The 24,973-nt window shown below is 54.2% G+C and overlaps 1 protein-coding gene across 5 annotated transcripts; it reads right to left on the bottom strand.

The window, feature by feature from the left end:
- Positions 1 to 88: 88 nt before the first annotated feature.
- Positions 89 to 23,112, bottom strand: NFRKB (nuclear factor related to kappaB binding protein). 5 transcript variants are annotated; one of them, XM_029075313.2, is made up of 27 exons: positions 23,030 to 23,112; positions 17,682 to 17,869; positions 17,300 to 17,455; positions 16,803 to 17,004; positions 14,789 to 14,916; positions 14,100 to 14,274; positions 13,319 to 13,420; positions 12,919 to 12,992; positions 12,495 to 12,579; positions 11,649 to 11,829; positions 10,985 to 11,093; positions 10,583 to 10,709; positions 10,270 to 10,335; positions 9,638 to 9,717; positions 9,491 to 9,534; positions 8,484 to 8,544; positions 7,749 to 7,923; positions 7,170 to 7,276; positions 6,814 to 6,937; positions 6,495 to 6,574; positions 6,059 to 6,279; positions 5,602 to 5,878; positions 4,204 to 4,422; positions 2,771 to 3,535; positions 1,997 to 2,103; positions 1,707 to 1,842; positions 89 to 1,614 (listed from the first exon to the last, which is right to left on the bottom strand). In XM_029075313.2, exons 3-27 carry the CDS (start codon positions 17,432 to 17,434, stop codon positions 1,489 to 1,491), a joined length of 3,906 nt encoding a protein of 1,301 aa, XP_028931146.1. In that variant the 5' UTR covers positions 17,435 to 17,455; positions 17,682 to 17,869; positions 23,030 to 23,112; the 3' UTR covers positions 89 to 1,488. The 5 variants fall into 5 exon arrangements, with proteins under 5 accessions (XP_028931146.1, XP_028931151.1, XP_028931148.1 ...); XM_029075318.2 differs by having other exon boundaries at positions 8,484 to 8,541; XM_029075315.2 differs by having other exon boundaries at positions 23,061 to 23,101.
- Between the last annotated feature and the right edge of the window lie 1,861 nt (positions 23,113 to 24,973).

Below are 24,973 nucleotides of genomic sequence, written 5' to 3'. Positions count from 1 at the left end.
AGCACCGAGTACCCCTACCCAGTCCCTTCTGCTTCGGCAACATCCCAAGAAATTCGGCTTCGTCTCATTCCAACAATGAGGCAAATAATGTCAACAGGCAGGGCATTTAATTATATATTACATTTTTGAAAAAAGCAGTCAGAGCATTTCCCGACCCCTTACTTGTGGATGAGAGAAATGCGAACCAGCGGACAAAACCCAAATGGTAACTGATCAGTGGGGTCGATCCTGCACGGTGGAGCACCAGACCTTGGGCAGGGGCTCAGAGGCAGTCTTCTGCCCGCCCCGCCAGGGCCAGGCTGAGCCCAGGACAGGAGGGAGAGGAGAAGGGAGAGGAAGAGAGGGACTGTACCTTTGAAATGAACAATGCTTGGGCCTCAGCAGGGAGTTGTAAAAGCAACCCTGCGGGCTGGCTCTTGAATGAGTCTAGATGGCCTGTGATTAAAAAGGAGCAAAGTCTGCAGAAAAAGAGTAGGGAGTTAGTACCGGTGTGTTCCACTCCCTCCGGGGCCCCACCTACAACTAGGCCATTTCAAGTACCGTTTCAATCAATCAATCATTTGCATTTATTGTTTACTGTGTGCAGAGCACTGAACTAAGCACTTGGGAGAGTACAACACGAGCTTATCCCTGTCCAGATGAGCTTTATTCTCCTTCCAGAAAATCCAAACTTCCTCAACTCCTGATTCCTTGGAGCTTGCTCCGATGTCCACAATGAGTTTATTTTCCTTCCAAAAATCCCAACTTTCCTCATCTCCTAGTTGCTTGGAATTTGCTTGGTTCCTCCCCCTTATCTCGGCGCGGCTGGCGGCCCCAACCGGGTTTACTGCCAAAGGACCGACTAATGCCCCAACTTGGGGCTGAAGAGGATGCACTGTTTAGGGGTGCAAGCCCAAGTTTCTGGTAGAGGCAGAAGTGCAATACGATTTATTTATTATTAATAATAATAATAATAAAAAACAATAAGTTATATAAAATTCTCCATCTGGACACACGACGTCATCCGGAGCCTAGAGCTCGTCTCCAGCCGGCCGATCGTAGACAGGACCGGTGGAACGTAACTGAAGGCTAGAGACCGCCGCTGCCGGCCACCGCCCCGCACAGGATGAGGCTTGGCTCCCAGAGGCCTCTCCTGGGGGTCCCATCCTATGCAAACTCAGTCCACACCGACGGCTGGAGGGGAAACTTTGGCTTGTTCAGTGGGACTCGGGCCGTGTCCCATTCTACCAGACTCCGTCTCTAGGCTAGTCGGGAGCTGCCCCGGGAACACCGGAGTGAGTCGGGTGCCATCTCTGCATCTTTTCCTGGTCCGCGAGGCTGCGGAACCCGGTTGACTGCTCTCCCCATCCCCACCTCCCACCACTGGCCTGTCCCTCCTGGAGCCGCAGGGCCCGGTGGGTGTGACCTGGCTCCCGTCCCCTTGGAGTGGGGAGGACCAGCTGGGAGCAGCTGTTGGAAAGTCATCTGTTTTTCTCCCCACCGGTGGGCTCACTGCTGGTCCGACGCCTGCTTGGGGGACGGGGCGGTGGTGACGACGACGGTGGAGACGGCCTTGGAGGCCCCGGAACCCGTTCCCTGTTGCAGGTGGGAGGCTGGGACCGTCTGGATGCGCACCTGTTGGCAGGGAGAATGGGTCAGATGGTTTTAGGGGACAGGTGGAAGAAGGGAGGCAATAGGGCCGCTGGCCCGGCGGCCCGGGCCCTTACCTGGGTGGCCTGGCCTTGCTGCTGGAGCTGCTGCAGCTGCTGGGCAGTGAGGAAGCTGACGGGTTTGTTCCCGGCAATCAGCTTGGTGCCCGCCGGCATGGTGGTGAGGATGATGTTGCGGCCCAATCCGCTGATGCTTCAGAAAGAGAATGGCAAGGAGTCAGGGATAGCCCTGAGCCTTCCTCTCCTTCCCTTCCTCGCTCTCCTCCAGACAGCAAGGCCAGAGAGATCCGGGACCCCCAGAACTCGCCCCCACCCCCTTGACCCAGCCCAGCCACCAAGGAACTCACTTGGCTCCGAGGTTGCCTTTGATGAGAGGGGCCGTGACGACGCTCTTGCCCTTCATGGGCTGGCTGATGACGGACAGCGGCACCGTAATCCGGGCGGGCAGCTTTCCCTGGACAGAAAACATTTCAAGGGATGGGGTGTGAGGAGGAGCTAACGAGTCAGGAGGCCGAGAACTCCCCCGACGGAGGCAAAGACGTAATGCGACCGAGTCTAGGAGAGGATTCCCCAGGGCCCTCGATCGTTCCCTCCCCGAGCTTTTCCGTCTTCCCGCCGGGCGGCAGCTGAGCCCCGAGCCAAGGGGAGGCCGCCGATCAGTCCAAAGTCACGAATGATCTGTTCTGGGGGCTGGCGCGCCATTCTTCCGTTCCCAAAGAAGGAAACCTGGGCCCAAGTGTCCCAGCCGGCACCGCGACCATAAAAAGGAGAAGCGGGCACTTTCCGTCTCACAAAGTCGGAAGAGGTTGGGCAGGCACAGAAGGCTAGCCCGACTCTGCTGTTCGCCCAGAATCCATGCTGTGTACGTACATATGCGGACGTGCACACATGCATGCGCCCACCCATCAGCCAGGAGAAGGAAGCCCAGCCCGTGAGCTGATGAAGCTAGACGTAAATCGGTCTAGGTCAGATGGGGGGAGTCGGGGGGCCAGTGTGTCAACTCTTACAGGAGAGGACGGCTAAGTCGGAAGACTCCCACGCTGACAGGGACAGAGAAGGATAGAGGGATGTCAGGGAGGAATGAAGGAGGCTGGGGCCCGACAGCAACACTGCGGACTTACTGCCTGGGAGGTGGACACGACCGTGGTGCTGACGGGCACTTGGCGGACGGCGGTCGCTCCGGTCCCGATGCTGATGGGCGTACCCGCGGCCCCTGAGGCCACCGCCACGGCTTTGGACACGGCCGCGCTCATGCTGGGCAGGGACACCGCCGAGGTGTGGACCGCCCCCGCCCCGCCGGCCGCCACCCCTTGCTTGGCGTGGGTGGCGACGGTGATGGTCTGGCCTGCCTTGGGGGGCATGACTCCCAGCCCCTGCACTATGCGGATGGTGGCGGCTGGTTTGGCCTCGCTAGAGGCTACGGCGGCTTTGCCTTTCTGGTCTGCCACGCTGACGCCGAGGGCGGGCATCAAGCGGAAAGCTGAACCTGAGGTTTCGGCGGCTTTGAGGTCAGGGGTCACTTTGACCACCGTGGTGCCCGCCGGGCTGGATGCCGGGGCGCCGGCGGAGACGGCCTTGGCCGGGGCGTCGGCAGCGTGAACCGGGTTGGAGGTAACGTGGAGGGTGGCAGAGATCCCTTTGCCCGTTGTGCCGCTTCGGGCCCCAAAGAGGTCCTGGGTCAGTTTGACCGTAGTGACCTGGGATTTGGCCAAGGTGGCCATCATGTCCGGGGTGATGCGCAACACCGTCTGGCCCTTGGCGTCGGTGGTGATGGAGGAGGGTGGCAGGCGCAGCACATCTTTGCCCTGGATGCGGAAGTTAGTGGCCGTGAGCGGGATGCCACTGCCGGCCTGGGGCTTCACCCCCAGCTGCCCGGTGATGGCCACCTGCAGGAGAAAAGTGAGGCATTGAGGTAGAGCGGCCGACAGAGGATCGGAGACAAAGGGCGCAGCCGAGGTGCCCAACCTGCTCCTGCCCGAGCCTCTCACCCCTCCGTGAACACAGTTCAAATGGAGATTGGGGATCAGAACGTGTCTCGTGTCTTTTCTTTCTCCCCTCTCCCCGCATCTGCAGGCTGGGGAGAGGAGCGGCAGTAGTCAGGAAGGGGCTAAGCCAGTCTAGCTCTTTCTCTCCTCTCCCGGCCCAAGCCCCCTCGGCCGGCGGTCCGGTCGCCGTCCCGCCGAACTCTTCTTCACCCTGGCCTCGTGCCACCTGACTTGCAGCTTTCCTCTGAGCCTAGCACAGAGATGTCACCTAGATCGTCCGCACGGTCTGACCAGAAGGCCGTTCGGGGCAGTCCAAACTGGGGACGGTGAAGCCCAGAGAGAGGAAATGGCTCGCTTGGTGTCACGTGATATTTGATTGTGAGAACACCCCAAATTAAACTCCGGCCCCGTGACGCAGCATCTCGATGCCACTGCAGATGTGCCGGAAATACACTCGGCCCAGGTCTGCTTCCTTGTGCTGCTCCCCTGCTGCCCCCCGATCCCGTGGCCCTGGGCTCCCACGCGGGGCGGCCCACTCCCCCCGACCCCCGGCAGGGTCCTCCGACCACCTGCTTGATGATGTTCTGTCCGGTGACGTTCTGGATGACGGTGGCGGCGGAGGAAGTCGGGGCCGAGCTGCCCGGGGAACCGGCGGCTGGCTTGCCGGTGGAGGCGGCCGTGGCGGCGGGGAGGCTCGTCACCGTGAGGCCCGCCTGGCCCGTCCCCGGCCGCTGCAGCACCTGGGCCGTGGAGGTCTGGGTCTTCCCCGGAACCGTCGCCATCACCGCCTGCCACGGGACCGGACGTTCAGCATCCAGAGACCCCCACAGAGAACTCCTCGGCTCCGGGCCGGGCACCCTCCCCAGGGGAGCCGCCCGGAGCCGATCCTCCCAGCACACCCAGGCTGTCATCTCCAGCCGCCGCCATCTTCGATGCCGCCAACTGCACAGGCTCCCTTCCGGAGTGAGGGCACGGGGCCAAATGGCTCGGCAACCACCTGCCACGTGAGGACCCTGTGTTCCAGCCTAGACCAGAGCTTTGCTTCTGGGCAGGATAAGACCAACCTCTTCACTTTTCACTTTCGGGGTCAGGGAGGGTGGGGATGGGGGGGCGTTCCTTATGCGAAGCAACTCCCAGCAGGCCAGCTGGCCTAAGAGTCACCCAGAGGAAGATAAGATCACAGAAGAGGGCTCTGCGTTTTCCAAACCCTTCAGAGATCCTACTACTAGAGAAGATGGGGAAGGTGACAAAGCAACAAGCTTCAAACTCCAGGAGCTCCTTAAAGGGGCCAAGACGTTTCCCTGCCCAGCAAACGCTCCCGGTGGGAGGAGGAAAAGGAAGACTCTTCCGTGACTGGTTGGATTCCATCTCCCCAGCGCTCGGCATCGCGCCTCAGGAATTCGCAGGGCACCACGGGCGGCACACTGAATTTAGAACTCGGGGATCATGGAACAGAAGCACTTGACTCGCTACCTGCACACAAGGACCTGACGCTCACATACTGAACACCGACATTAAAATAAAACCAGGACAGAAGCAGCACGGCCTAGTGGAAAGAGCACGGACCTGGGATTCAGAAGGTCCCGGCTTCTAATCCCGGTTCCACCACTTCCCTGCTGCGTGACCCTGGGCAAGCCGTTTCATTTCTCGGTGCCTAAGTTCCTCATCTATAAAACGGGGAATTGAGGCTGTGAGCCCCATGTGGGATGGGGACTGTGTCCAACCCGATTACCTTGCATCTACCCCAGCGTCCAGTACAGTGCCTGGCAGATAGTAAGCGCTTAGTACAGTGCTTTACACACAGTAAGTGCTCGATAAATATGACTGAATGAATGTTTACAAGTACCACAGAAACACAGTCAAAAAACAAGCCGTCAGAATAAACGACCGACTGAACAGCTGACTGCCCGTCACTGCTGGACAGTCGCCAGCGGACACACGGATGGGCGGACGGTTTCCCTGCTCACCTGAGGGACCGCTTTGGTTTGCGTGGCGGTGGCCGGCACCCGGATCTGCGGCCCCACCGGCATCTGGGGCAATGGCTGCGCTGCCCCCGTGGGTTGCTGGGAGACGCTGGGCAGGCTGGACTGGGTCACCACCCGAACCTGGGGGAGCCCGGACGGACCGGAGTGGCTCACCACCCGGGCAGTAGACTGAGAGGTCGGGGGAGCCTGGCTGGTGGGAGTCGTCGAGGAGAGCAACGTTCCCAGCTGAGGCACGGTCGGGGAGGACACCAGGAGGACGCTACAGGGACAGGGAAGACAGAGTTTAGAGGGTGTGGCTGGAGGAAGGAAGAAATCGAGCAGGCGGTGGCATTCACCGATCTGCCAGCGGTATTCACCGACCAGCCAGCCGTATTCACTGATCTGCCGGTGGTAGTCACTGACCCAAGCGCTTGAGAAAGGGAAGAAGGGGCGAACTCACCTTGGGCTAGGTTTAGCCGGTTCGGGGCCGACGCTGGATGTGCTCTTGCTGATTCCCGCCACCGGCGGAGGAGAGATGGGAGTAGCTGGCAGGGCCGGGGTGGTGGGGGTCACGGGGGTGACCGGGGTGGGTGGCATGCTGGAGTCGCTGAGGCTCAGCTGGCTCTGCTCTGAGGTGCCGCTGCTGAGGACTTTCACTGAGCTCTCCTTGCTGCTGGACTTCTGGAATGAGTTGACAAATGGGAACAGAGGTACACGTTTGGCGGGAAGGAGAAGGACTCCCTCTAGACCGTAAGCTCTGAAGATACGGGGTCAGAAGATACGTTCCCTGCTCTCCCAAGAGCTCAGTACGGTGCTCTGCACACAGTAAGCGTTCAATAAATAACTCTTTATTTAACTCTTTAACTCTTTCAAACTCCCCGCCCAGAGTGGCTTACCAACTTGGCTGGAGGCTTGGGTTTTTGCTGAAGAGCTTTCCGAGCTTTGGCTGCAACTGCCTGGGCCTGGTGAATCCGCTCTGTGGACAAGAATGCGTGATAAGCCCCGGCCGAGCCATGAGGAGACATATTTAAGCAGAGCCCACACGGCTGTGTCTGCACAGCAGACGAGTTGGGAGGAAGAATACCACCTTCTACCTCCTCCCACCCTCTCTGAACGCCTCTCCGGAGGGAGCGGAAGGGAAACGGACAGTCCGGCCCAAGCCCCCCATCCACATTCCTGTAGACCAACGCGCTCCGCCCAAAGGCGCCCCCGTACCAAACTCTTCCTCGCTCCTGTTCCGGTGCAAGTAGATCCACAGCTTGCGCCCGATGTCGTACTTGACACACGGATCTTTCTCATAGTGCAGCCGATCCAGAGCGCCGCTCACCACTGTGTTCACCTGGGGACCGGGAGGGGGGCTCGGTGAAGAGGCGCTCCCCGATTCCGAGCCGCAGATCCCCAGACGCGGAGGGCTCTGGGACGGCCGCTGCCCTCCGACATCAACCGGGCACCGAGGCCTAAGTTGGCAGAGACGGCAGAGGGCACGGCAGCCAGCTCGGGGCCGGGGAGGCATGCCGATCCCAGCTTCTTCCTCCGGGGGAGGGGCCGCTGGGCTGAAGCCACCAGCTCACCTGGGTACTTGTGACATCTGGGGCGAGGAACTGGGAGTCCTTGAGCAGCTCGCAGATCTCGGCCCGGGTGCCCTCTCCGTTGGGAAGCCGGGCCGCGGCGTCCCTTACTGGGAGTTGAAGAGGACACGGTTGAGGCGGCCTAGACCTCAGCCCTTCTCCCCTCCTTCCGGGGGAGGAGAAAACGGCACCGGAATGCCTCATCTCCCCACCGCACCCCCGTGTTCCTCATCATAGGGCAGCCTGCCATCCTCTTGCCCTCTTGGTACTAAGGGAGAATTCTCTCCACACCAAAGGGAGGTGTCCTACTTAAGGCGAGTCAGACTCCTCTCCTTAAGGGTTAAAGCAAGATCTCTACGGGCAGTCCCCTTAGGCTAAAGCTCCAGTCCAGGCCACTCCTGGGGCTCAAGAAAACTCACCCCGTACCTCTTCCACACCGTGTACGTGCCCGGTGCTGAGACCGGGACCGAGGCACCACCTGGTGGCCACGGGAGACGTTCTCCGGCCCAAGCCGACAGCACGATGGCGGCAGTGGCGTCGCTCTCGGAACCGTTCCCCTAAAGTAAGCCTGGGGGGCCTTACCCAGAGACAGGATGGTGACGTACGCCGGCCGGTCAGATCGCAGCAGGGAGTGCTCCCGCGCTTTGTTGAGGGAAGTCTCCTTGTCGAACACGCCCTTGACGGGCCCCACCACGGACTCGAAGCCGTGCAGGCGGAAGGTGAAGGCCTTGTGAGGTTGGCTGTAACGGAAGCGCTCCTGTCCCAGACAAGAACAGGTCCGAAGTAGGCGCTTAGTACGTTGCTTTGCACATAATAAGCGCTCAATAAATACGGTTGAATGAATGAATCGACCGTATTCCCCGAGCACCCGTTCTGGGTGAAACACCTTTCTGAGCTGGGGGGGAATGACAAAAGAAGATCATGCCTGAGGGGACTTTATAATAATCGATGGACTTGGGTCCACCTCTCTCCACTGCCAACCGACGGAGAGTTGGTCAGGAGGAGACCCCCGGATGGCCCGTGCTGACCCCCAGGTTTGAGCCGACGAACCCATCCTGTCCTCTATGGAAACTGGAGTCGGGAAGAGATGCTGCTGTTAAAAAATGGTGAATCTTTTCCACACTTCCCCCATATCCCAGTGCCGGCCAGTTCGCTGGAGCTGAGGCTGGCTTTCCTCCCAAGCTGGCTTTCCTCCCACTAAAAACTAAAAATGGAGAAGTTGGGCCAAAGTTCAGCTGGCTCTGAGGTTTCTTCCCCTCCCCTGCCACCCCAATCCATCTCAGCCCCCAAACCACCCTCCCTTCCAAGGTACCTCACCTGCTCCTGGAACACTCGTTTCTCTTCCCCTGTGCTTGGCCGGACCACGTAGTCAGTCCTTCTGAAACACATAACTGGCATCAGCGTTGAGCCCTGGCAACCTGGAACTTTTCCTTAGCCTGCCACCCCTGTCCAGGGCCAGGGAGAAACTGCCAACTTTAACCGAGGGCTCGCCGTTACTGCCATTTTCCCCTAGGCCTTCTTGCTCCATGGGAATCCCACGGTGAATTGAGAGAGCAGGAAAGGGGGTGAGAGGGCAAGAGACCCGCTTAGCCATCACCACTGGGAAAACATGCCAGTGGAGCCTGGCATCTTTCTCGTCACCTAGGCTTCCTCAGCTCAGGGCCGGCTCAGTCCAGTGGACCCAGGCAAACCTGAGTTTTGCAGCCCTGATGGAGATGGTGGGATGGAGGAAAGATTGAAGGGCGTGACTATCTGCTGCCCCCATTAGATCCTCCCACTTCTCGACTCTCTCCGTTTCCAAATGGAGCCTGGGGGCTACTGGTGCTGGGGTCCAACCCGGGCTGGGCTCGGTCCGGGCTTAAAGAGCGGATCACCGGGGCAGCAGGGCGGGCTGCGCTTCAGCAGCCTCTCTCACGGCCCGCCTGGAAAAGTGGTTCTGTGGAGGGTAGATGCTCAACATCACCTCGGCAGCTCCTTAAACCTGACGGCCCCAGGCCTCGCCCGCTCTGTCCGTCCCTAGAGCTGGCACGCAGCCACCCAGGCTGCCCGGTCCAGTGAATGCCAGGCTTCGAGAACCTCAGATGAAAACTGCTTCGGGGTCCGTCCCCACGACACCTTGGAAAGAACCGCTGCTGACAGCTCTCCAGGATAGGCCACGGAGGCCAGAGGCCAGTGATAAGCCTAAAAGGCCGTCAGCCTAAGCTTAGCTTCTCCCCCCGGGACAAGGAATGGAAAGGACTGCATATTTTCAAGTCTCCCAACCACCCGGAGCCCCACTGCACTAAGCTCGCCCTGCAGGGACCAACCCTCACCCCGGCACTTACACCCGGGGAACTGGTGTCGTGGCGTCCAAGCTGTCTTCGTTTTCCTGTGGGAGGATGCGGAAAGACAGCATGAGACATTGGGATTTGCGGTTTCACGGAGCCACTGGACCTCCACGGGGCCCAGGGAGGACTTCCGGGAAACCTTACCTTGCAAAAGGTCTGATCTTTAGTCTCCAACCACAGCTGGAAGAGCGCGGTTAACTCCTTCTCATTGTCGTGGGATGAGCCTGTGAAAAAACGGATGAGTTGGTTATGGCATTTATTAAGCTGGTTCTAGGTGTCGGGCACTGGGCTAAGGGCCGGGGTAAATACAAAAGAATCAGATTTGACCGAGTCCCCGTCCCACATGGGGCTCACAATATAAGAGGACAGGTGATTGAGTATTTTCTCCCCATTTTACAGATGAGGACCCCAAAGCCCAGAGAGGTGCGGTGACTCGCCAGGGATCACCCGGCAGGCCAGTGGCAGAGCTGGGCTCAGGAACTTCGTCTCCTGACTCCCAATTCCAGGCACCAGAGTACCAAGACAGGCCAACGAAACCAAATTCTGAGGCGCTCTCCACCAGACCACAGCTCACAACGTCTGCCCCAAGGAAAGATCCACTTCTCCAAGAGTCTGCTCTTTGTGGGCTTCCAGCAGGCTCTTCAACGGGAGACCCTCGGCAGGACATCAACCCCATGAGGAGTGGCTGTTGCTGACTTCTTGGTTGCCTTCAGTGACCAGAGGGGGAAGAGCACTGAGAAGGACATGGGAGACGCCCGATCCCCTGGAGTACTCACCGAGCAACTTCCACTGCTGGGTTTTCTCCTTGAACTCGACAAATGGAGAGAAGCTGGAAGGGATGGCTGCAAAGACACGGATCACATGAGCTGGTTGCATTCACTATGTCCTGACTCTCTATAGCCTGCTGACCTACAGACTGGACTTGGACTAAGCTGCAAAGTAAGCCACCTCTACTTCCGGTTTGCGGGAAAGCGCCTCTGAACCCCACCAAGCGGGTCACGATGGCAGTGGGAAGCACCGGCAGCCCCCAAAGACTTGGTGAGATGAGAGAACGCCCGCTGCCACAGCTGGCTAGAGCCAGCGCCTCACCTCGGCTGTCTCCAGTGAGGTACTGCAGGGCAGGTAACACCAGCTCTGCCCAGTTGGATGCTGAGGAGAACCAGCTGTTGAGGGTGCTGGCGGGAGACGACTGCCAATCCAGGATGCGCTCCTCCAGCTGAAAAACAGAGTGCCCAGCAGGGCATCAGGCCCCCACCCCAACAGATTCTATGGGGAACTTGGGTCTCGGGAGGATGGGAGAGGGTGGGGAGACCCGCTGGCTTGGAAATTTGCCCGGGGAGGTGGCCGCAAACCCAAGCAGGGATACAACTCTATGCCCCGAAGGCAGACAGTGCCGCTTCTCCAGCTTCAGGCGAGGCCTCTCCGCCAGAATGCCTCCTCCCCGGACCCCAAATTTCCTATTTTTAAGTTGGCTTTCTCCTACTCTCTTACCATGGGGAGACTAGCTTGTCCCTCCAGGAGCAGAATCTCCAAGAGGAGGCAGAAAAAACTGGAAGAAATTTCATTGATTCCAAGGCAGGGCTTGAGATCTTCCAGGGGTCTGTGAGAGAAGATGGATTTAACAACTGAAAAGGCTGGATCTCACCAATCCATCAATGACCAAGTGCCACTAAGGTGCGAGGCACTTCGTTAAGTGCTTGAAAAACAAAAACATTAGCAAGATACACATTCCCTGTCCTCGAGGAGCTTACCAATCAATGAGGGAGAGACAGATATCACTTTCAGACTGTGAATCCCAGAGGCCCCATCCCTGCATGCCGCCACCATCAGTGGCCCAGAAAGCAGTCCATCAGAGCTCAGGAAGGGCGCTTAAGACAGTGGTTTTTCAACACAGTATTCTCTCAGAACCAAGATTTATCAATCAATGCTACTAATTGAGCACTTACTATATGCAGATAAGCACTTGAGAGAGTAAAACAGAATTAGGGGACATCTTCCCTGCCTATAATGACCTTACTATCTAGAGGCCACACAACTGCATTTAAAAGTGAGAATTGAGCACTGCAGAAATTAATCCTCTGTAAAGGATACCCCTCCCATTACCTTTCTCTCCCTCCCCACCGCCGGCCTGAGGGGCCAACAGTCTCTCACTTACTCTTCCTTGATGGCAGGTATTGGTAGAGGGGATGGGGCCTGAGACAAGGATGGGATCCCATCAGCGTTGCTCAGAGGCTCAGCCAGATCCTCCACTTCTGACTTGATCACTTTCAGCTTCTTCTTCTTCTTCTCTTCCTTCTCTTTCACCTTCTTCTTGAGGATGGCCAAGTCAAACAGAGCTGGAAGGGAAAGGACAGTGAGCAAGTGAAAAGGCAGGTCTCCAGGCTGGGTTTTAATCTTCCTTCAGTGCCTTAGTTGAGACGTTTCCAGCCAGGCCTTCGACAGACTGGGAGGACAAATCTACAATTACAGCTCTGTCCTCTCTGATTCTGGGCACACGGTGGGTCGTAAAGGATACTGATAGATTGACTTTACTGAACTTTTGAAAAACCAATTAAATACTTGGTAATATTTTACCCATTTAGGTGGACGGAGAAACAAGGAGAGGGAGATCTCAATGAAGAATGTATAGATTTTTTTCTCTACCTCACAGATTAGGAATTTAGGCACCCACACAAGAAGTTATACTGCAATGACAGAAGTAGTATGGCCTAGTGGATAGAGCATGGGCCGGGAAATAGAAGGACCTGGGTTCTAATCCTGGCTCTGTCACTTGTCTGCTGTGTGACCTTGGGCAAGTCACTTCACTTCTCTGCAGCCTCAGTTACCTCATCTGCAAAATGGGGATGAAGACTGGGAGCCCTATGGGGGAAAGGGATAGTGTCCAACCCTATTAGCTTGTATCTATCCCAGGGGTTACTGCAGTCACTGGCACGAAGTAAGCATTTCACATACACCATTAAAAAAAATATGGCAATATCAACAAAAGGAACAAGTCACTTACCTGCTAGGGAGCCCTTCCTCCCAGCATTGACTCGGTTCATGATGTCATTCAGCGTCAGGTCCCCTGTTAAAAGGTCGGGGTGATCCTAAATGAGAGGTGCAGAGGCTCAGTAACTGAGGTCAGGGACAAAAAGGCAAGGACTGGCTGAGGGTTTCAGTGTCCCTCACACCCAACACAGATGTAAATACAATTGTCATAATCGGCTCTCCAAGGGCCCAGGGCTCAGCCAAAGTGATTCTACATTGGAACTGTCATTTCTGGTGGTGATGATGCCAGAGACAGTAGATAGGTCCTTATCGTTCTGCAAGGAAGCCTTGTAGAGGAAAGGGAGGAATAGAAAGGGACAACAGAATCGGTCTGGATCTAAGGCTTCTGGCCCATTCAACTGCATGGCACCCAGCCCTCCATGCCCACGGACACTCACTGGTTGGTGTTTCCGCTTCTCATGGTGCTTCTTCAGCATTATCTTCAGGTCATTGTCCCCCAGCTCTATCTTATCTAAGTCAGAATGAAACAAATATCGTCTGCATAAGCTTCACAAAACACACTACTGATTCCTGTGCCTGAATCCCATCAACTGCCAAAATTCAACATTCTGGCATTCCTGAAACACATCTTGCATGCGGGTCCCGGGGGCTCAGTCTGCTCCTAAGAATGGGATCTGTCCCCCTGGAAAGCCATAAGGAATCATTTGCTATTTCACTCAGGTTCCAAATCCTAGCTTGCTCCCTGACTTCAAATAAACTCGAACGTCCTTCTCACATAGGCTTTCTTGCCTTTTTCCCCCGAACCCCCGCGGCTCCTCCACCCAGTTCCGTGCTCACCTGCTGTTTTCATGTCCAACGTCGACAACGTGGGCACCACCCTCAGGGGGACCGCGGGGCTGGGGGAGCGAGCCGGAGAGCTGGGAGGCCACGAGCTGAGATCTTCAAAAGGAAATTGTTCTTGGAAATCCAAAGTGGCCATGGACCCACAGGGGACACTGGGTAAATGGCCAGTTGGGCGCCATGGGGCTAAGTCCTTCTAGACCGTAAGCTCCTTGTGGGCAGGGAACATGGCTACCGACTCTGTTGTACTGTACTCTCCCAAGGGCTTAGTTCAGTGCTCTGCACACAGGAAGCGCTCAACAAATACCACTGATTGGCGGATAAGACAGAAACAGGGAGGTCAGAGTGAGTGCCACCATTCCCTTTTGACCCTTCCCCAGATAAACTGGATCACGCCGAGGCCATTTAAACAGCTCATCCCCAAAGACAATCTTCAATTCAACTGAAAGTGATGGGTTCGCATCAAGGCAGGCCAGGTGTCGCTACTACTCTTCCCGAAAGGAAGAACGTAGTTCTCCCAAGTGGCACAATAGGGCATGCAGAAGAAGGCCCTGGGCACACCAGGTCATACCCAGACATCAAGAGGAAAACACACTCCACACTCCTCGGCTGAGAAGTTTCCACAGGGACCTTCAGACGATGGGCCAGAAGTCCCGCTCTCCATCCCCCACGCAAAGGAATCTTTAGAGGCCTTCTTGGCTTGGGGGAAATGGGGCAATGTCTGGCTCCGGAGAGCAGTGATGCCAGGCCACCCCGGCCGGCTCTCCAGGATACTCACCCTCTTCATCTGAGGACAAGGTGCTGTCTCCACACTCCTCTTTCACTTCCCGCAGGACTTTGAGATAACGCTGCTGGGTACGTCGCTCCCGCTCCTCGGGAGTGCAGGACAGGGAGGGCCGCTTCCGTCTCGGAGGCAGGGCTGGGCCGCTCCTCCGAGCCATCTCCAAGAGATCCTGGAAGGATCGAGAGAGGGAAAGAGTGAGATCAGTGGGCACTTCTTACCTGCAGGGGCCATACCAACCTCCATTAATCCTGTCAGGATCGATGCCAGCCCTCCTAGCCCACTGCAAACCTTAGCCACTGAGTTCCACCCAACACAAAGGCCAACGCCTAAAGACTCAATACCATTTCGGCAATGGACACAGATAAGAGTCACCAAAAGGGAAATTTTAAGTTCTTCTATATGGAGGCTGAATCGTAAATGGGCCCTTTTCATTCTGTGGGGCTGAAAACTGTTCTCAACAAATGCTTCAAGGACCCTAAAGGAGTCCAAATAATTCAGGAAGCCTCTTCACATCACCTATGCACCATAGCTTTCTAAGGCTTCAAATTACTGAAGGGAGGGTTTTAAAAACTGGGACTATCACCAAAGTGGCTTCCCCATTGCTCACGCTAAACAAAAACCGTCTCTTTTGCTTCTTCCCAGGTTTTTCTTCTTCCCTTCCCCTGGCATCTCAAAACACTCACGCTACGCGAGGCAAGAATTTGCTTCAGCAGTCGGTGAAAGTACTGCTGCTGAGCGTTCAGGTAGCGCTTGTATTGAGACTTGTAGCACAGCTGCCGGTACTTTACCACTTCCGGGTTAAAGTGTCCATCTGAAAAACAATGAGTGAGACAGACAGACAGATAGTGAGCGCACAGAGGGCAAGGTTGAGCATTCACCTTAAACATTAAAAGCCCAATGACAGGTAACATATTTCAAAAGGGGTTCTGCTCCTGTTTTGCAACACCTCACAACTCCCTGAATAACTCCCAACATCCAGAGTATCATCAATCCAGCAGCCCCTTGCATACCTATTTATCACTTTCTTCAGTGGCACATTTTTTTTTCCGGTAGTACTTGTTAAGTGCTTACTGCGGGACAAGTATTCCATTTGGCATCGGAGTATGTACAAGATAAGCAGGTCAGACACTGCGCCTGTCCCACATGGGGCTCACAGTCTAAATCGGAGGGAGGAGGGCTTAATCTGCATGTTACAGATGAGGTAACTGAGGCAAAGAGAAATGAAGTGACAGGGTCACAGCAAGCAAGTGGCAGAGCCGGGATCAGAACCCAGGTCCCGTCCCAGGGTCACGCTCTATCCACCAGGCCACGTCACTTCTTGTGTACGAAGACATCCTGTATGTAGATGCCTAATTTTAATCATTCAATGACTTAGTCTAATGACTCGATTTGCAAATATTTTTACGTCTTTCTTCCATGTTAGAGTGGAAGTGGGCACAGAAGTTGTCTCGGGCATCTTCTGAACTTTCCCAAGCACTTAATACAGTGCACTGCCCGCCGTGGGTGCTCAATCAGTAGCATATCTACAACAACAAAGAGTCACCGACTACAACTGGCAGGGAAAAGAAAGGACAGCTGTGCTTCACTTTCACCTCAGCAGCCAACAGCCTGAAATGAGTTCTAGAGAAATGTTCATTATCAGCACTAATGATCTGTCTCTGCACCTATTTGGCTGCCATCCCCTCTTTCTGAAATCCCAACAGTGCAGTGGCTTCAATCAGCTGTGGCGCCCTCCAAGGTACGGGCAATGCGGTAAGCAATTTGGAGTGATACATGTCGACGGAGGAGCTAGCAGAATCATCTTTAACATTTATCCAATGCCTATGTGCAGAACACTGTGCTGGACCCTTGTAAATAATAATAATTATGGTACTTGTTAAGTGCTTACCATGTGCCAGGCACTGTACTAAGCGCTGGGGTGGATACGAGCAAATTGGCTTGGACACAGTCCCTGTCCCACATAGGGCTCATAATCTCAATCCCCATTTTACAGATGAGGGAATTAAGGCACAGAAAAGTGAAGTGACTTGCACAAGATCACACAGCAGGCAAGTGGCAGAGCTGAGACTGGAACCCATGACCTTCTGACTCCCAGGCCGGTGCTCTATCACTGTGCCATGCTGCTTGTCATAAACATACAGTAGAACAAAAAAGGGGTCTCAACCACCAAGGACTTTATAATCTCAACAAGGGAGTCTGGGGGATACAAATTGCCAAATAAATATTAGGCAAAAGAGTAGTGACAAATGAAAAAAAGCCAAAGCGGGCCATGACATAGAACTAGAGGGCACTGGTCTGAGAATACCTCTCTGAAGTGACTTTTTAGGAGGGTTTGGAAGGGAAGAGAGAAAGCAGCGTGGCCTAGTGGATACAGTCTGGGCCTGGGAGTCAAAAGGACCTGGGTTCTAATCCCAGTTCCGCCACTTTGCTGCGTGACCTTCGGCAAGTCACTTCACTGTGCCTCAGTTACTTCATCCTCAAAATGAGGAGCGAGACTGTGAGCCCCAAGTAGGCCAGGGGCTGTATTCATCCCGATTTGCCTATATTCACCCCAGTGCTTCGTAGAGTGCCTGGCACTTAGCGCTTAATACATACCATAATCATTATCATCAACAAAATGGGCACCGGGTAGTTCCCCTCTGAGCATTACTCACATCTAGCCATACTGCCAGTGCCCCTCGTCCCACACCCACTGACCTCGAAAAAGCTTCTGGGCAATGTGCAGGGGATTTCCGAAACGGAAGTTCTCCCCACTGAACAGGGCTGGGACGAGCCGGTCGTGCTGCTCGGCGCTGCCTTCGGGGAAGCGAGGCAGGAACTGCTTCAGGTGTTCCCGCTGCGAGTCGCTCAGCACCTCCTGCCAGGTCGAAAGGCTGACGACGTCAAAGAAGATCTCGGGCTGAGGGGAGACAAGAGCAGGTGAGACAGTCAAAGCCGGGAAAACGGGTGCGCTGAGGAGCCTCCCTCAAATCCTGCCATTCTCCATCCTCACAGCTCCCAGGTGGACTGTAGGACAAAGTCTCATAAGAGGCAGTAAATGTATGTAGGAGGGAGTGGGACCTGGTGGAGCGAGGAATGGCAAGAGATCAAGGTCTCGTATCCAGCTCTGCCGCTAACCTGACGTCTTTTCCTTAAGACTCAGGAAACCGCTTCTAGGGAGTTGTGAACCCAAGGGCTTGGGCAGGGCTACTCACATCCTCTAGCAGGTCTTCTGGCAAGCTAACTCTGGTGCCTCCCAACATGCAGTCTTCCATAATCCGGGTACCGTGGCCATCTCCACAGGGACCCAGCTCCAGGGGGTCCGTCAGCATGTGATCCAGAGAATCCATCGTTCGCCCTCCACGAGGTCACTACACAGAGACACGCGGTTAGACCTTGCGGACCAACTGTTAGAACAGCCGTGAAAACACCGGGGGACTTGGCAAAAAAACCATCCTCGGCTTGCCTAATTTCTGCTTTCCATGACACGGATGACCACCTTTCTCTTCTCTGATCCTTTCTCGCCTTGGTCTCCAAGGCACAGTTCTTTCCTCGTTTGTCTCCTACCTCCCTGACCACCCCTTCTCCATCACTCACCCCCGAAACGTGAGATATCTTCACCGCCCTTCTCTTCTCACTCAACATTTGCTCCCTTCGGGATCGCAGTCACTTTCATGGTTTGGATGACTGTATTTATGCGGATGGCTTCCCAATTTCTTTCTCCTGTTCTCAATTCTCCTCTCTCGGGTCAGCCACGTAACTCCACCACGATGTCTTGGAGGCACCTAAAAATCAACACAGATAAAACTGAACTCTTGGTTTGGCTTCCATCTTACCCCCAACGTGGCTGGAGTAACCCTGATCTCAGTCCACCGAATCTCTAGAGCTTTGGGGTTACTCTGGGTCACTCTGCTTTAAATAACTCATTCTGTTCCCCCTGCAGGCATCGGCCTCCTTTCGGTTCACGGTGGCTTCGGCATCCTTCTCTCCTCCATTCTCCTCCCACCTCCCGCTCGGCAAAGTTCTGCTGCATGGGAGCATTGCCTCTCTGCCGGTGAACCGACTGCATCCCAGGATCCCGCTGTCGGTAATCTTCTCCTGACACTATCCCTCTCCTCTCATGTCCGAGTGATGGTTAAATCCCGGCTTACCTTCCTTCACGAGATCTCTTGCATAGGTCTTTCCTCTCTGAACTCACTGCTGTTTCCACTATTCTCTCTCCCTACTCTCACCAATCTCTCCTCCTGTAACTTTGAGTCAGAATCCAGTCACAGATGGTTCAACAGCAGCTACTTATTTTACAGGGAGGACTCCAAGCGCAGCAACAAGTCCCTTTCAAGGGGTTTGGATAGGGCCCGGGGAAACAGAATCAAAATTGCCCTGAAGCTAGGCAGGTTAGTCTCCACAGGTACAGCACTGAATCTCTGGAGGAAATTCCTAGCCAAATCAGAAACTCGCAGAGCAACCTTGGCATCCTGGCGATGTTTATTCCCAAACCAACCCACAGGGTACTGATAAGGTAATACCTTCATTTGCCTGAAGAATACTTTTAGTCGCATGACATACTAAAGTCCGCCTCCAATTAACCTGCTCCCCAAATCCCTAGGGCCGAGAGGCCTGGACCTACTATAGAAGACAAAAACTGGGGCCTTCTTCAACAACGTCACCAGCTTCATTCACAAACTAGACCCAACATCAAATGGCACCACGAGACTGATAATATTAATAATAATAATAACAGCGATATTGGTTAAGCACTACGTGCCAGGCACTGTACGAAGCACTGGGGTAAATACAAAGTAATTGGGTTAGACACAGTCCCTGTACCACCCTGGGCTCACAGTTTCAATCCCCATTTTACAGATGAGGGAACTGGGGCACAGAGAAAAGAAATGACTTGCCTAAGGTCATACAGCAGACAAGTGGCAGAGCCAGGATTAGAACCCAGGTCCTTCTGACTCCCAAGTCCTTGCTCTATCCACCAGGCTACGACTAACCAACAACGAGGTCCTAGGACCCCATCAGCGTCCAGCATGGAGGCAAAGTTCTCAGTGACAGTTTCACCAGGAAAGTCATGTGAGGCCAAAGTGCAATAACAGGATACCCACGCAGCTGCCCTAAGGAGACCTGAAAGGGAGCACACGCAAGCAAGGAGGGCAGCATAAATTCAATATAAGCGCTCAATAAATACAACTGAATCAAATGATTTAGGGGTCCAGTGCAGGACCATTTACCACAACGCGATAGAGCACTGGACTGCCAGAAGGCCACTGCAGCAGCCAGGCCGGAGAGAGAGGTCATCGAGAGAGAGGTCGCTCTTCTTGAGCAACGGTTAGATGAAGATTAGGACACTATGGGGCAAAACATTAGTGCAACAAGGCATCACTGTTGAGGGTGTTGGTCACAATCAGGGACCGTGCATGGTGTGTGCACGCCTGGGCGGGATTTCCCTGTCAGCAGTGCAATCTCTGCAAGGGGAGGACAGCTGTGAAGTGACACAAAAGAATGGTGAGCTCCTAACCGTGTGTGCGTGGCCGAAAGGCCCCGTGCGCAACGGAAATACATTTCACACTGCAGGTGGGAAAACGTCTCTGCTGCCTGGAACCGTTTTCAGACTTGCTTCTCGGAGTCCTGAGCTGACTGAGAGTTTTGCTCTTGGACCACAACTTTTCTTCTTGGCCTGCCTGCTGGGGCCCTCTCCTATTGGGAAGCTGCAAAAACTCCATCATTTCAGACTATCGATCAATCAGTCACATTTATTGAGCACTTACTATGTGCCTGGGAGAGGACGATACAATAAACACATTCCCTGCCCACAACAAGCTTACAGTCTAGAGCGTGTTATGAGGCAGGATGAATATCTTGTTTCCAATTTGTCCTCCCTGGACACCAGCTTGGCCCAATGGATAAACAACGGGCCTTGGAGTCCTGGATGTTAATCCCGGCTCTACCATTTCTCTGCTGTATGTCTTGGGCAAGTAACATAACTTCACGGTGCCTCAGTTTCCTCATCTGTAAAATGAGGATTAAGACTTTGAGGCCTATGTAGGAGAGGGATTGGGTCTAATCTCATTATCTTGTATCTACCCCACCACTTAGTATAGTGCCTGGCACATAGTAAGCGCTTAACAAATACCGGGTCCTCAATCGCGCCTGTCCCGCCATCGACCCCTGGCCCATGTCCTCCCGCTGTCCTGGAATGCCCTCCCTCCTCACCTCCGCCAAACTCTCTTCCCCCTTCAAAGCCCTCCTGAGAGCTCACCTCCTCCAAGAGGTCTTCCCAGACTCAGCCCTCCCTTTCCCTCTGCTCCTCCTCCCCACCCCACAGAGAAGCAGTGTGGCTCAGTGGAAAGAGCACAGGCTTAGGAGTCAGAGGTCATGGATTCTAATTCTGGCTTCGCCGCTTGTCAGCTGTGTGACTCTGGGAAAGTCACTTCACTTCCCTGTGCCTCAGTGACCTCATCTGTAAAATGGGGATTAAGACTGTGAGCCCCACGGGGGACAACCTGATCACCTTGTAACCCCCCAAGCGCTGAGAACAGTGCTTCGCACATAGTAAGCATTTAACAAATGCCATCATTATTATTATTATTATTATTATTATTAAATGGAGCATGACTAGCGGTAAGAGCCAGGGCTTGGGTCAGAGGACCTGGATTCTAATCCCAGCTGCGCCACTTGTCCGCTGTGTCTTTGGCCAAGTCACTTCTCTATGCCTCAGTTCCCTCACCTGTAAAAGGGGGACTAAGACGGGAGCCCCACGTGGGACAACCTGATGACCCTGCACCTACCCCAGTGCTTCGAAGTGTGTGTGGCACGTAGTAAGGGCTATAACGAATGCCATCATCGTTACTATCATTATTTTCCTTTCCCCCTTGACCTCAACAGGAAGGGGCCTTGAAGAAGGGGGCTGTTTCTTCCCCCCACACTTCTCTTGTGCTTTGCACATAGCAAGCGCTTAACTTGGGATCAGTGACCCCCTCGCAAGCCAATCTTCTGGCTCAGAAAGGAGAACGTTGAAACTGTTCTTGGCTCCATGAATGGGCTTGAATTCAGGAGGAAAGAACGGTATCTGTGTGCAGCTAGGTTTTCCAACCCTGTTCCATCAGTGGAATTTTCATTCATTCATTCATTCAATCGTATTTATGGAGCGCTTACGATGTGCAGAGCACTGTACTAAGCACTTGGAATAGACAATCCGGAAACAGATAGGGACAATCCCTGCCCAACCACGGGCTCACCGTCTAGAAGGGGGAGACGGACAACAAAAAAACAAAACAAAACTAGTAGTGTGGCATCAATATCATCAAGATAAATAGAATCATCGATATAGACACATCATTAACAAAATAAATAGAGAAATAATATACTTGTGTTGTTTTGTGGTCTGTCTCCCCCGTTTAGACTGTGAGCCCGTCATTGGACAGGGACGATCTCTGTTGCCGAATTGTCCATTCCCAGCGCTTAGTGCAGTGCTCTGCGCATAGTAAACGCTCAATAAATACCACTGAAGGAATAAATATGTACATCATTAATAAAATAGAGAAATAATATTCTTGTTCTGTGGTCCCTCTCCCCCGTTTAGACTGTGAGCCTGTCGTTGGGCAGGGACGGTCTCTGTTGCCGAACTGTCCATTCCTAGCGCTTAGTACAATGCTCTGAGCATAGTAAGCACTCAACAATGAATATACGCATCATTAACAAAATAAATAGGAGAATAATATACTTGTTTTGTGGTCTGTCTCCCCCGTTTAGACTGTGAGCCCGTCGTGGGGCGGGGACGGTCTCTGTTGCCGAACTGTCCGTTCCCAACGCTTAGTACGGCGCTCTGCGCATAGTAAGCGCTCAATAAATACCACTGAATGAATCTACACCTCATTAACAAAATAAACAGAGAAATAATATACTTGTTGTGTACTGTGGTCCGTCTCCCCCGTTTCGCCTGTGAGCCCGCTGTTGGGCAGGGACGGGCTCTGTTGCCGAATTGTCCATTCCCAACGCTTAGTACGGCGCTCTGCACATAGTAAGCGCTCAATAAATACCACTGAAGGAATGAATATACACCTCATTAACAAAATAAATAGGGGAATAATATACTTGTTTTGCTTTGTGGTCCGTCTCCCCCGTTTAGCCTGTGAGCCCGCTGTGGGGCAGGGACGGGCTCTATCTGTTGCTGAACTGTCCATTCCCAGTGCTCAGTAATAATAATAATAATAATGTTGGTATGTGTTAAGCGCTTACTATGTGCAGAGCACTGTTCTAAGCGCTGGGATAGACACAAGGGAATCAGGTTGTCCCACGTGGGGCTCACTGTCATAATCCCCATTTTACAGATGAGGGAACTGAGGCCCAGGGAAGTTAAGTGACTTGCCCACAGTCACACAGCTGACAAGTGGCCGAGCTGGGATACGGCGCTCTGCGCAGAGTAAGCGCTCCATAAATGCCACTGAAGGAACGAATATAGGCCTACAGAATAGAACAGACCTAAAGAATATATTCTATGAATATAGAAAATAGGGGAATAAATGATATATAGAAGTAGGCCCCGGTGGTGTGGGGCGGGGAAGGGGTGGGGGATGGGGCGGAGGGGGAGGGAGGGCTGAGTGCGGGCAGGCCTCCCGGAGGAGGAGGAGGGGGAGGAGGAGGGGGAGGAGGAGGGGGAGGAGGAGGGGGAGGAGGAGGGGGAGGAGGAGGAGGAGGAGGAGGACGGGTCGGATGGTCGGGGGCAGCGGCAGCAGCAGGAGCAGGGAGGAGCGTCCCGGCTCCGGGCCCGAGGCCTCCCCCCAGGACCGGTCCTGCCGACCCGGGGAGCCCCGGCGGGAAGCCCGCCACCCCCCGACGCCTTCCCGATCCTCCCTCGGCCTTCCCGATCCTCCCTCGGCCTTCCCGATCCCCCCCTCGGCCTTCCCGATCCCCCTCACCTCGGCCTTCCCGATCCCCCTCACCTCGGCCTTCCCGGCCAGTTCCCGGCCTCACCTCGGCCTCCGCCGCCTCCTCCTCCACTTCCCAGGGCCCGAGGCCGCCGCGGGGCCGGGATCGGGCGCGCGCACGGGCTCGGCCCCGCCTCGGCGTGCGCGCTCCGTGGCGCGCATGCGCGCGACTCCCCCCCCCGTAGAGAAACAGCGGCCCTCAGGGGTAACAGCCCGGGCTTGGCAATCAGGGGGTCGTGGGTTCGAATCCCCACTCCGCTGGGTAGGTCACTTCACTCAGCGTGGCTCAGGGGAGAGAGCCCGGGCTTGGGAGTCAGAGGGCGGGGGTTCGAATCGCCGCCCTTGTCAGCGGTGTGAGGGTGGGCGAGTCACTTGACTTGTCTGGGCCTCAGTTCCCTCGTCTGTAAAATGGGGATGAAGACTGTGCGTCTCATGTGGGACAACCTGATTCTCCTGCATCTACCCCAGTGCTTAGAACAGTGCTCTGGACATAGTAAGCGCCTAAGAAATACCAACATTATTATTATTATTATTCTCGGGGGCCTCAGTTCCCTCATCTGTAAAATGGGGATTAAGACTGTGAGTCTCATGTGGGACAACCTGATTCCCCTGCATCTACCCCAGTGCTTAGAACGGTGCTCTGCACATAGTAAGCGCCTAAGAAATACCAACATTATTATTATTATTATTCTCGGGGGCCTCAGTTCCCTCATCTGTAAAATGGGGATTAAGACTGTGAGTCTCATGTGGGACAACCTGATTCCCCTGCATCTACCCCAGTGCTTAGAACGGTGCTCTGCACATAGTAAGCGCCTAAGAAATACCAACATTATTATTATTATTATTCTCGGGGGCCTCAGTTCCCTTATCTGTAAAATGGGGATTAAGACTGTGAGTCTCATGTGGGACAACCTGATTCCCCTGCATCTACCTCAGTGCTTAGAATAGTGCTCTAAACATAGTAAGCACTTAAATACCAACATTATTATTATTCTCAGGGGCCTCAGTTCCCTCATCTGTAATAAGGGGATTAAGACAGTAAGCCTCATGTGGGACAACCCGATTACCCTGCATCTCCCCCAGCGCTTAGAACAGTGCTCTGCACATAGTAAGCGCTTAATAAATACCAACATTATTATTATTCTCAGGAGCCTCAGTTCCCTCATCTGTAAAATGGGGATTGAGACTGAGTCTTATGCGGGACAACCTGATTACCTGTATCTACCCCAGCACTTGGAACTGTGCTCTGCACATAGTAAGCGCTGAACAAATACCAACATTATTATTATTATTCTTGGGGGCCTCAGTTCCCTCATCTGTAAAATGGGGCTGGAGACTGAGCCTCATGTGAGGCAACCTGATTACCTTGTATCTGCCTCAGCGCTTAGAACAGTGCTCAGTACATAGTCCTTAACAAATTCCAACATTATTATTATTATTATTAATAAATATAATTATTAATGCCCATTTTATGGATGAGGGAACTGAGGCCCAGAGAAGTGACTTGCCCAAAGTCACACAGCTTACAAGCGGCAGAGCTGGGATTTGAACCCATGATCTGATTCCCCAGCCCATGCTCTTTGCACTGAGCCAGGTGGCTTCTCTTCATTCATTTGTATTTATTGAGCACTTACTATGTGCAGAGCACTGTACTAAGTGCTTGGAATTTACAATTTCTGAAGCACTTACTATGTGCCAAGCACTGTTCTAAGCAGCGGGGGGGCGGGGAGAATACAAGGTCATCAGGTTGTCCCACTTGGGGCTCATCGTCTCAATCCCCATTTTACAGATGAGGTAACCGAGGCACAGAGAAGTGAAGTGTCTTGCCCAAGGTCACACAGACTAGTGGCGGATCTGGAATTAGAACCCATGACCTCTGACTCCCAAGCCCGTGCTCTTGCCACTAGGTCACATCATTTTATTGACTTGAAAGTTAACTCTTGGACCCCCAACACACAA

This window comes from Ornithorhynchus anatinus, chromosome 11, assembly GCF_004115215.2.
Source record: "Ornithorhynchus anatinus isolate Pmale09 chromosome 11, mOrnAna1.pri.v4, whole genome shotgun sequence".
Taxonomy (NCBI): Eukaryota; Metazoa; Chordata; class Mammalia; order Monotremata; family Ornithorhynchidae; genus Ornithorhynchus; species Ornithorhynchus anatinus.
The sequence above is the reverse complement of the archived record's forward strand: the minus strand, read 5'-3'. Positions and strand labels throughout refer to the sequence as shown.